General features: G+C 47.3%; 1 protein-coding gene across 1 annotated transcript; it reads left to right on the plus strand.

Annotated features, from left to right (window-relative positions):
• Positions 1 to 793: 793 nt before the first annotated feature.
• Positions 794 to 3,787, plus strand: sox11a (SRY-box transcription factor 11a). The gene has a single exon (XM_083683267.1). The coding sequence runs from the start codon at positions 910 to 912 to the stop codon at positions 1,993 to 1,995; it is 1,086 nt and encodes a 361-aa protein (XP_083539393.1). The 5' UTR covers positions 794 to 909; the 3' UTR covers positions 1,996 to 3,787.
• Positions 3,788 to 10,385: the final 6,598 nt, after the last annotated feature.

A 10,385-nucleotide genomic window follows, 5' to 3' on the forward strand; every position in this document is an offset into this window, starting at 1 on the left:
TAGAATCCGGTGTGAATTCAAGACAAGCCAGTGGGACGCGCGAGCTAAAGGGGTGATTTAATTCATCTTTAATTCGGCCATAAAGACAGGAAACAATTAACACCCACCAGACAGGTGTGACGGAGACCCGAGTGTGACATACTTAAGACAGTGTGCTTGCTGGTACTCAGTGTCTAACGCCACGACCACTCCGTCTCCAGCAGCACGCCAAAGCGGCACTGACACACTGCCTCCAGCCGGGTGTCCAGGCGCCACCTCCAGCATCCGACTCAGTGAGAAAAGAAAGGCACCACAAACGCAAACCGATACATGTTTCTAGACGCGTTGTGAATCGGGTCCCTGCCCTGTCTGCCTCTCTGCCTGCTGCGACACATCCCCTCCTCTCCCCACGCTGAAATACGCACCGAAATGACTCCCCCCCCCCCCTCACCCCAAAAAAAAAAAAAAAAAAAAAAAAAAATCCCTTGACATCTAAAATGGAGATAGTCTAGTGGGGGCTGTAGATGCGGGTCGCCGCGGCGCTGGGTTCGTCTTCGGAGCGGTGTGTGTTTAATATGCCTGTCTCGCTCAGCGTGGGGCCAGACACCGGGTACGGTGTGACCCTCCCACAAAACCCCCCCTCCAATGAGAGCGACCGGAGGGCGGAACCGAGGGTGAAAGGACCGTCTGGGCGGAGCGGAAGGGACGTGATTGGACAGCCGTCCGTGACGTGACGGACATGAAAAAGCTAATAAGTAGTTAAGAAGGCAGTTTGTAACTCTGGGACAGTACAGAGTACAGAGCCGGAGACGCAGAGAAACTGGGGGCACACTGGTAAAACGGAACACGTAAAAACCGAGACTTGGGGCAGTGTGGCTGTTTAGAAACGGCAGCTACCGGAGGAAGAGAGAGACACTTTCAACCGGGAGCATGGTGCAGCACACCGACCACAGCGAGACGGACGGCAGCCTGTCTAGGGAGGCTACCGATTCGGAGGAGAGTGAGTTTATGGCATGCAGCCCCGTACCGATCAACCCGGACTGGTGCAAAACGGCCACCGGCCACATTAAGAGACCGATGAACGCGTTTATGGTTTGGTCCAAAATCGAGAGGAGAAAGATCATGGAGCAGTCCCCGGACATGCACAACGCGGAGATCTCCAAACGGCTGGGGAAGCGGTGGAAGATGCTGAAGGACGGGGAGAAGATCCCGTTCATCCGGGAAGCGGAGCGGCTCCGGTTAAAACACATGGCTGACTACCCAGACTACAAGTACAGACCCAAGAAAAAACCAAAGCTGGACAGTTCGAAACCGTCGGCGCCGTCTCCGGAGAAATGCAGCAAGATGTCAAAGACTGCCAGCAAGAAATGCTCTAAAATCAAGACAAAACCCGGTTCTAAATCCTCTCACGGTTACGGGGATGACTGTGTGTTTCCCAGTTTAAAAGTGACAAAGACTGTCAAAATGGAACTGACCGACGATGACGACGACGAGGAGTACGAGGAGGACTACCGTGTGCGGATTAAACGGGAGGACGACGAGCAGACGAGACCGATGTACAATGTAGCAAAAGTTCCCGCAAGTCCGACCCTGAGCTCCTCCGCCGAGTCCGAGGGAACGAGCATGTACGAAGATGTACGGAATGCGGCCCCGCCGCAAAACAGACTGTTTTACAATTTCAAAAACATTACCAAGCAGAGCGCCATGTACCCGGCGTCCCTCTCACCAGCTTCATCTAGGTCCGTTTCCACGTCTTCCAGCTCCAGCGAGGACGCGGACGATTTGCTCTTTGACTTCAGTGTCAATTTCGCCCCTAACGCTCAGGGGTCTGAGCTGGGCAACCCGAATTCAGGAAATCTCTCCCTCTCTCTTGTGGATAAGGACTTGGACTCTTTCAGCGAGGGCAGTCTGGGCTCTCACTTTGAATTTCCAGACTATTGCACACCAGAGCTGAGCGAAATGATTGCGGGGGACTGGCTGGAGGCGAACTTTTCTGACTTGGTGTTCACGTACTAGATTGAAAAGATCCGCGAGTAAATAACAGAGAAGGAGAAGTTAAATGATGTGTCCTGTTCTAAGTTGTTCCTAGTCCTGCCTCTTCTGTGGTGCGGTGGGGGTCCGGGGAGGAGGCGAGGTGAGGTGAGGTTTGAGGAGTTAGATGCTTATGAAGCGGGAACTGTAGCAAAACAAAGTCTGCAGACGCTCTTCTGGCAGCAAGACAGGGTTTGATGGATTTTTCTGTAGGTCTACAATTACTGTTCCACTAAAACCGGACCGCAAAGGGAAAAATCTGTGAACTTCTATGCATCTTATCCTCTTAAAACTGCAGGGAACTGAACACGTAGGACTGTGGACTGACTCGAAGCAAATCTGTGAACTGACAATGTTCAGGATGTTACTTTACAACGGTTTTATGTCATTTCTATATGCCGCAAACGTTTGTTTTTTTTGTAACTGATTCCGTTTACCTCCTGATTTGAACATTTAAGCAGCCTAAACCTCTCCAGAATACAGGTGTGGGGTAACATTTTGATACATAACAGACCTCATCTTTTTAAAAGAAAAGTAAGATATTTTCAGGCATATTTTTGTACAGTTAAAAGGGAATGTTCTTACTGTGCTTTCAGTGAGTTTCAGGCACTTCTTCCCTTTATGATTTGTTTTAGCATGCAAGGGAGTCCTGGTTTTAAGGATTAAGTTAAATTAAAAACTTGCATCAAAATGCCTTGTGATTTTAAGCTAGGTTTTGTACAGTTGTAGAGCAGATTTGTTGAGTATTTGTAGACGATACAATGGCATCCTGAGGAACACATACCTCAGTGCTGGAACTAGTTTCAAGATTGTACATGTACTGTAATATAGTAAAGTTAGGAGTTTATGTATATCATACTGGTGAGATGTGGTTGGGTCCCAAATCGCAGGTGTGAAACTGGATTTTGGTCTTTTTAATGGCACATACTGTTTTTCCCCCTCATTATTTTTGTGCAATATACTCTTAAAATACAGACCATCTGCATTTTTGTAGCAAGTGATGGAAAAACAGACTTGTGCACTGTCAACATCATTACATGTGGTGATGCTGAAGTCTGCCCTGACCAGAACATAAACACAATCAGCTGGACCTGATACAAAATGACCTAATATGGGCGTGTGGTGTGATGCATTGGAAGAGACAAAAAAAAACAAATAGCCCCAATTTAAATGTAATTAGACTCACAAGATGAGATATTTGGGAATATTGAAACCAAACTTGAGTAAAATTGACCCAAAAATCTGTGATATATAAGGAAAGGTTCTGCTGTAGGCAGATCCTTCCCGTGGGTGGTCTGGAAAAAGTCAAACAAGCAACAACAAAACATTCCATAGTCCTGTTTCATGAAATGAAACGTTTTATTTTAAACTGAAGACTGCCTTCTTTTCTTAAAACATTAACCATAAACCTGTATTTTTATTTCTTGCACTTAAAAAAAAAACAGATATTGTTTATTTTTTACGTGGGTCTTACATATGAAGTCTGTTTCAATACAAGGTTTGGGATATGACCTCATTATATGCCAAGAAAAATGTAAACAACGTTCTTGACAGTAGTTCTCACATTCCAAGTGTGAATCTCTCTTTGACTCCTCTTTTAATAAACACGTGCATACCACCATCAACTGTCCTTTCAGTTTGTGAATATATGTACACAGATGTGTTACTTTGTTTGTAAAACGGTGTCACCGTGACCTAAATGATGCCTATTTTGTCGGAGGAAAATAGCCTGTTATTGCCTATGGGCCTAACCTGAGAATATGGAATGTGAAATGGATAGGCTCAACCTGACATGTTCATTTACATTTAATAAAAAGAAAAGAGAAATACTTGTATGTTGCAGTGTTGACATGTGTTTCTGTTCAAACCGTTCTCAGATGTGATGTCATTTTTCTCACCCTAGTTCTCCCGGTACACTTGCAGTTCTCCCGGTGTACGTGCCGTTCTCCCGGTGTACGTGCGTACTCTATCCGCTCTATAAGGACACCGCTCCTTTAAGGACACCGCTCCTTTAAGAAGTTGAATTGCGCGCTCTGGAACTCTGAGCCGTGTGATTGGAGAGATTGTGTGGCCTCTTGGAGACCGTGCTGGAAACGAGCCATCCTCTCAGCGTGTGTGTGTCTGTGTCTGTGTCTGTGTGTGTGTGTGTGTGTGTGTGTGTGTGTGTGTGTGTGTGGGTGTGCGCCTCCCGGTCTGTTTCCCTCCCTGCTCCCTGCTCCGTGCTGAATTTTCCAGAGCAGAACTGTAACATCTCCCCCTTGGACTCCAGATGAAGATGGACCTCCATGGCGTGGGTGTGAGCAGAGCCATCAGGCTACAAGGATCTGCTGTCATTAGCTCTGTCAACGAGCAGCAGTTCAGTCTCACAACGCCATTAAACCACAACAGAAACCACAGTGACTTCTAGGAACCCACTATACTGCCCACGATAGGATGAGTCTCTCCAGAATCTGTTGTCGATGCTTAGCCCACCCTTTCTGAATAACTCCAACAACTCATAACTGTTATCAATATCGCCATCATTTAGTTTGTGTGGCCGCCTATTGTAACAAGAGACCTTGAATTAGTTATCAGTTATTGATTATGTCAATGGTACAGCATGCATAATATATGCATAATAACTATCCATACAGGCCACCGTAGGGACAAAAGTTTGTGGGAAAGAAAAAGATTGTCTGTATTGCAGCTTACACTGATCAATAAAACACTGTTTCAAGGTGCCACAGTTGAGGGGGAAGTTCTCGTTCAACAGTTTGGACTGAGATACCAAACACATGAGATAACAAACTACATGAGATACCAAACTACATGAGATACCAAACAACATGAGATAACAAACTACATGAGATAACAAACTACATGAGATACCAAACAACATGAGATACCAAACAACATGAGATACCAAACAACATGACATACCAAACACATGAGATACCAAACACATGACATACCAAACACATGAGATACCAAACACATGAGGTACCAAACAACATGAGGTACCAAACAACATGAGGTACCAAACAACATGAGGTACCAAACACATGAGATACCAAACACATGAGATACCAAACACATGAGATACCAAACAACATGAGATACCAAACACATGAGGTACCAAACACATGAGATACCAAACACATGAGATACCAAACACATGAGGTACCAAACAACATGAGATACCAAACACATGAGGTACCAAACACATGAGGTACCAAACAACATGAGATACCAAACACATGAGATACCAAACACATGAGATACCAAACACATGAGGTACCAAACTACATGAGGTGGATGCTGGAGAACTCACAGCAGAATCATAACAGTGGTCTGAGTGTGATACTAGTGGGTGATATATCACATGATTGCATCAGCAAATCAGTGTATGGACATCTGAGCCACACTTTAGAGCACTCTCGTATATGTATGTATGGAATATATGGAATATATGGAATATATGGAATATAGAATGCACACATAGTTGATTAGTCTGTGATGATACTTGTTTCCAAGGGAGGCTGGTGGAGGTATTCATTAGAGGACATGGAATGGAGCCTGTTTTTGTGATTTCCACCTCCACCAGCCTCCCCTAGTGGGTCATAATGACACTTGTGTCTTGTGTCATAGTGTAGACCGCCCATTCACCCCCCCCCCCCACACACACACACACCCACCCCCCGCAACCCACCTCACACAGATGACATTGACGCAAGCCACAGCGATGCTGGCATGCTGCTTTTCTCATAGCTGAGGACATGGAAGCACAAAACCACATTACCTATTAACAAATATCTGTCTGGGGAGGAAAACAGATCTGTGTTCATTACACCAACACAATTTAATGATTAATATTCACCATGCATGACTGGACAGCTTTAGCCTCCCATTAACTCAGGTTGCAGATCTGCAATAAAACATTTATCCGACTATTGCTTTACCTAACCTATTGGTCAAAGTTAGTAATGGCTCTCTGGGCATTCCCAGTAGAATCTCAAACATTGATTTTGTGTTCCTCTGAAATATCTGCTCTGGGCTAATGCCATCATGGTACACTGCGAAATGAAATTAGTGACCCATTGAAATGTCCTTCTATTTCCTCCTTTAAATAAATAAATGGAAATGCGGAATGCTCCGGAGACATTGCTAGAGATACCATCCGCGGACGGGGGGGAAATTGTGGTGACAAAGGAAAGTAATTTCCAGTCCCATGAGCGTTTGAATCATTCATACGACCCCGGGTGTCACGGCCGGGCGAGGACGTGACACCTACACAAAGGACTCCGCTGAAGGGATCTGGGTGTTTTCTGATTTCCGATTTCAAGTTGCTTAAAGCGGACATGGAACAAAATGTCCGCCGTGCCGTCTGCCCCCCCAAGGATCCAAGCCAACCCCGAGGAGGCTGATCCAGGCAGTAGTCAGGTGATGTTGAATCCTGTCATGATAATCTGTTTCCTGACACCTAAATCTACCCTCCTCCCCTGTGCTGTTTATATCGGAGACATCGGAGGACGGGCTCATAGTAATGCAATATAATAATACTAATAATAATACTAATAATAATACTAATAATAATGTCATACACGGAACGGAATGAGGAACGGTATCAAACACACACACAGGCACACACACACACACACACACACACACACACACACACACACACACACACACACACTCACACACACACACACACACAGGCAAAAAGAGAACCCTCATTCCATTCCATGCATTAGAATGAGCCTGTCCTCCGATTCCTACCTCCACCAGCCTCCCCTGGTGTACAGTATGAGAGGTCCATGGCTGGGAGAGGCAGGCCAGGTTGTGTCGAGGACAACAGCTTTGCTGACTCATCTCTTTCCTAGTCAGTTTCATGGTCATCCTGTCAGATATGGAATGATTCACACCTAGCAGTGACCCTGGAGATGGAACACTGATCCGAACCCGACCCGAACCGTCAACTACAGGCAGAGGAGGGTAGACGGTCAGTACCGACCCGCGGGTCCCTAACATCCAGATCCATGGCCTCTCCTCTCCTCTGCTCTGCTCTGCTGTTCACAGGCCAGGCCAAGTAGAGGTCACGACCTCCTCTCTGTCATCATCAGTTCATGTTGAATACTGTGATTCATGATTTACACCTACGGTAGATCTTTCTCCTCTCCTCTGCTCTCTCTCTCTCTCTCTCTCTCTCTCTCTCCTCTGCTCTCTCTCTCTCTCTTTCTCTCTCTCTCTGCTCTGCCTTCTCTCTCTCCTAGCTGTCAATCTCTCTGCTGTCTCTCTGTCCTGGGCTGTCTCTCTCTCTCTGCTGTATCTCTTTTTTGCTCTCTCTCTCTCTCTCTCTCTCTCTCTCTCTCTCTCTCTTTTGCTGTCTCCTTCTCTCCTGTGCTGTCTCTCTCTCTCCTAGGCTGTCTCTCTCTCTTCTGTGCTGTCTCTCTCTCTGCTGTCTCTCTCTCTCTGCTGTCTCTCTCTCCAGTGCAGTATTCTATACAGTACAGTCCAACCAGGCCTGTGACATCAGCAGCCAGGCGAGGCAGAGCAGACTGGAGCCCCTCCCACAAGGCTGTATGGCTCAGCAGGGAGTGTCTGATAGGGCTGTGGGAATAACACTGATGCTGCCTCCCCTCCTCCCCTCTTCCCCCTCCTCCCCTTTCTCCCCTCCCCTTCTCACTCCTTGCCCCTCCTCCCCTCCTTTCCCCTCCTCCCTCCCCTCTCTCCCCTCCTCCACAGCTAGCCAGCTAGCTAACGGTCTCATAAAAACAGCCCTCTGTCACGTCGTTAGCCTAAAAATACCGCGTTGAGTGGGCAGGATTCACGCCTCTTTCAAATCTGCTGTGTTTAATGAGGACAGTGACACCCCTCCCTGTCAGACCGCCCCTCCGTTATGGAGAGGCTCTTCCTGTTGATACATCCAGTATCATCCAGTACCTTCAAAATAGAACTCTGCCATAGAAATACCATCAAAATAGAACTACCATAGAGTCACTACCAATCTTCCGCCTTAGATTGAAGACCCATCTCTTCAGGCTACATCTTAACTGTACCTCCTAATGACCTCTTCACCCCCACTACCCCCCTGTACAAGTTTCCCTCCTGTTATATAAAATAAAATAAAATAAAATATAAAATAAAATAAAAATAAAAATAATCCTTCTTCTAGCATTGTGACTGCCAATGGCCCCTGGTGTGACTGCCTATGGCCCCTGGTCCGAGCATTGGTTACTTTATCTTATGATGACTGATGGATAGATGATTCACTTACTGAAACAAATGTATTTGTTGTAAGTTGCTTTGGATGAAGGCGTCTGGTAAATGCCCTAAATGTAAATGTAAATGTGGGGGCACGGAATGTGTAAGGAATGTGTGTTTGATGCCATTCCTTATTCCACTCCCTCCATGACAATGAGCCCGTCCTCCGATTTCTACCTCCGCCAGCCTCCCCTGATGCGTTGCTATGCGCAGTATCCGCCTGTATGCGGTCCATACTGTGCGGCATGACTGGTTTCGGACCCATTTCTCCGTTAGCAACCTGAGGAGAGAACAACTACTTTACCTCGTCCCCTGTATGCCAAATGACCCCGCGTGACCTTACGTAAGACCTCACTAGCCCCTCCCACCTCTATATATGTCCTGTGGTCCCCCTCTGAATAGAGAGAGAGAGAGAGAGAGAGAGAGAGAGAGAGAGAGAGAGAGAGAGAGAGAGACCAGGCCAGACACAGAGTCCATCTCTGCTCTGTGCCCGTCTGGCCCCTAGGCTGTTCCTGCTGTTGATGGCATCCATTTGCTGCTCCATCTGTATGGCAGGCAGAGACAGAGAGAGAGAGAGAGAGAGAGAGAGAGAGAGAGAGAGAGAGAGGCAGGGAGGGAGGGGGGGAGGGGGGGAGAGAGGCAGGCAGAGACAGAGAGAGAGAGAGAGAGAGAGGCAGGGAGGGAGGGGGGGGAGGGGGGGAGAGAGAGAAAGAGGGAGGGAGGGGGAGAGAGCGGGGAGGGGGAAAGAGGGAGGGAGAGAGAGAGAGAGAGAGAGAGAGAGAGAGCATCAGTCCCATCTGCTGTCCTGATATTTACCCTCCCTTCACATTTGTGAGAGGGGAGGCGAATGAGGGCCTAATTCCCTTGTGGTGCTTCAGCACTCCAACACACACACACACACACACACACACACACACACACACACACACACACACACACACACACACACACACACACACACACACACACACAGATGCATGCACACCCGCACACACAGGGAGGGAAATGCACTTTAAATGTAAACGGGGGTTAAGCTGGATTTTGACTTGTGGGTTCAGGAAGTACAACAGCAGCAGTCACTGAGTCACTGATGTCTGTAGCTGGGAGCTACACACCTGGCCTATACCACTACATCCATTCACAAATCTCTCTCTCTCTCTCTCTCTCTCTGTTTCTTTCTCTGTCTCTCTCTCTCACTGGTTCTTATTCTCTCTCTCTACTTCTCTCTCTCTCTCTCTCTGTCTCTCTCCCCCTTTCACTCTCTCTCTCTCTCTCTCTCTCTCTCTCTGTCTCTCTCCCCCTTTCACTCTCTCTCTCACTCTCTCTCTCTCTGTCTCTCTCTGTCTCTCTCTGTCTCTCTCCAACTCTCTTTTTTCATTTTTGTTTCTATTCTCCTTGCATTGACAGGCTTGTTAAAGATGTCACAGGGAGCAGTGGGTGGGTGGTGGGGTGGGGGGGTTTGGGGGGGTTATAAACTGAGCAGGATGTCTCTGGTTGGCTGTGGTGGTGGTGCTGTTGTCATGGTGGACACAGTCCAATCTCTCCTGCAGGAAAACCACTCTGACGTCCGCTTCGATCCCATGGGGGTCACTTTTTCCGAGGTCATTCATTCTCCACCGATAGGACAGAAGATAGCCGCCGCACTTGTATCTTGTCGCCGGGGACTCTGGGCCACGCTTAGGCTGAATTAGGTCGTACAGTACACATCACATGCTCTTTTTCCAAGAATCGGGATCTCGGAATGCGGAACTTGGAACCCTGCGGCAGTTCCATGTGAGAAAGCGGAAAAAGAGAACATTTATAAACGCCACAAAACAAGAAGGGAAATGGAGTCGTTAGAGTTAACTACACACGCCACCACCCTCAAGCTAACAGCGTATTCTGGCGTTGTTTGGAAAGCAATTACACAAGTGGGTAGGCGTGATTGTGGTCAGTTTTAGGGGTTTGTATAACCTCGTTTGGGATTAATCGTAACACGGCCCTGGATGTTTATCTTCCAGCATTTTCGGCATCCCCCCACAACCCCCTGCACTTCCCAACATGCCGTGTGTATGTGGTAAATCTCCATTAAACGGACATAAATCCACCAATATTAGTCCAATATCCGCATTATGGTGCGTGCAAGGGAATAA

This window comes from Argentina silus, assembly GCF_951799395.1.
Source record: "Argentina silus genome assembly, chromosome: 13".
NCBI lineage: Eukaryota > Metazoa > Chordata > Actinopteri > Argentiniformes > Argentinidae > Argentina > Argentina silus.

Bases quoted from the DNA above. Each gene is read 5' to 3' on its own strand.
- sox11a (XM_083683267.1), top strand. From the start codon at position 910: ATGGTGCAGCACACCGACCACAGCGAGACGGACGGCAGCCTGTCTAGG.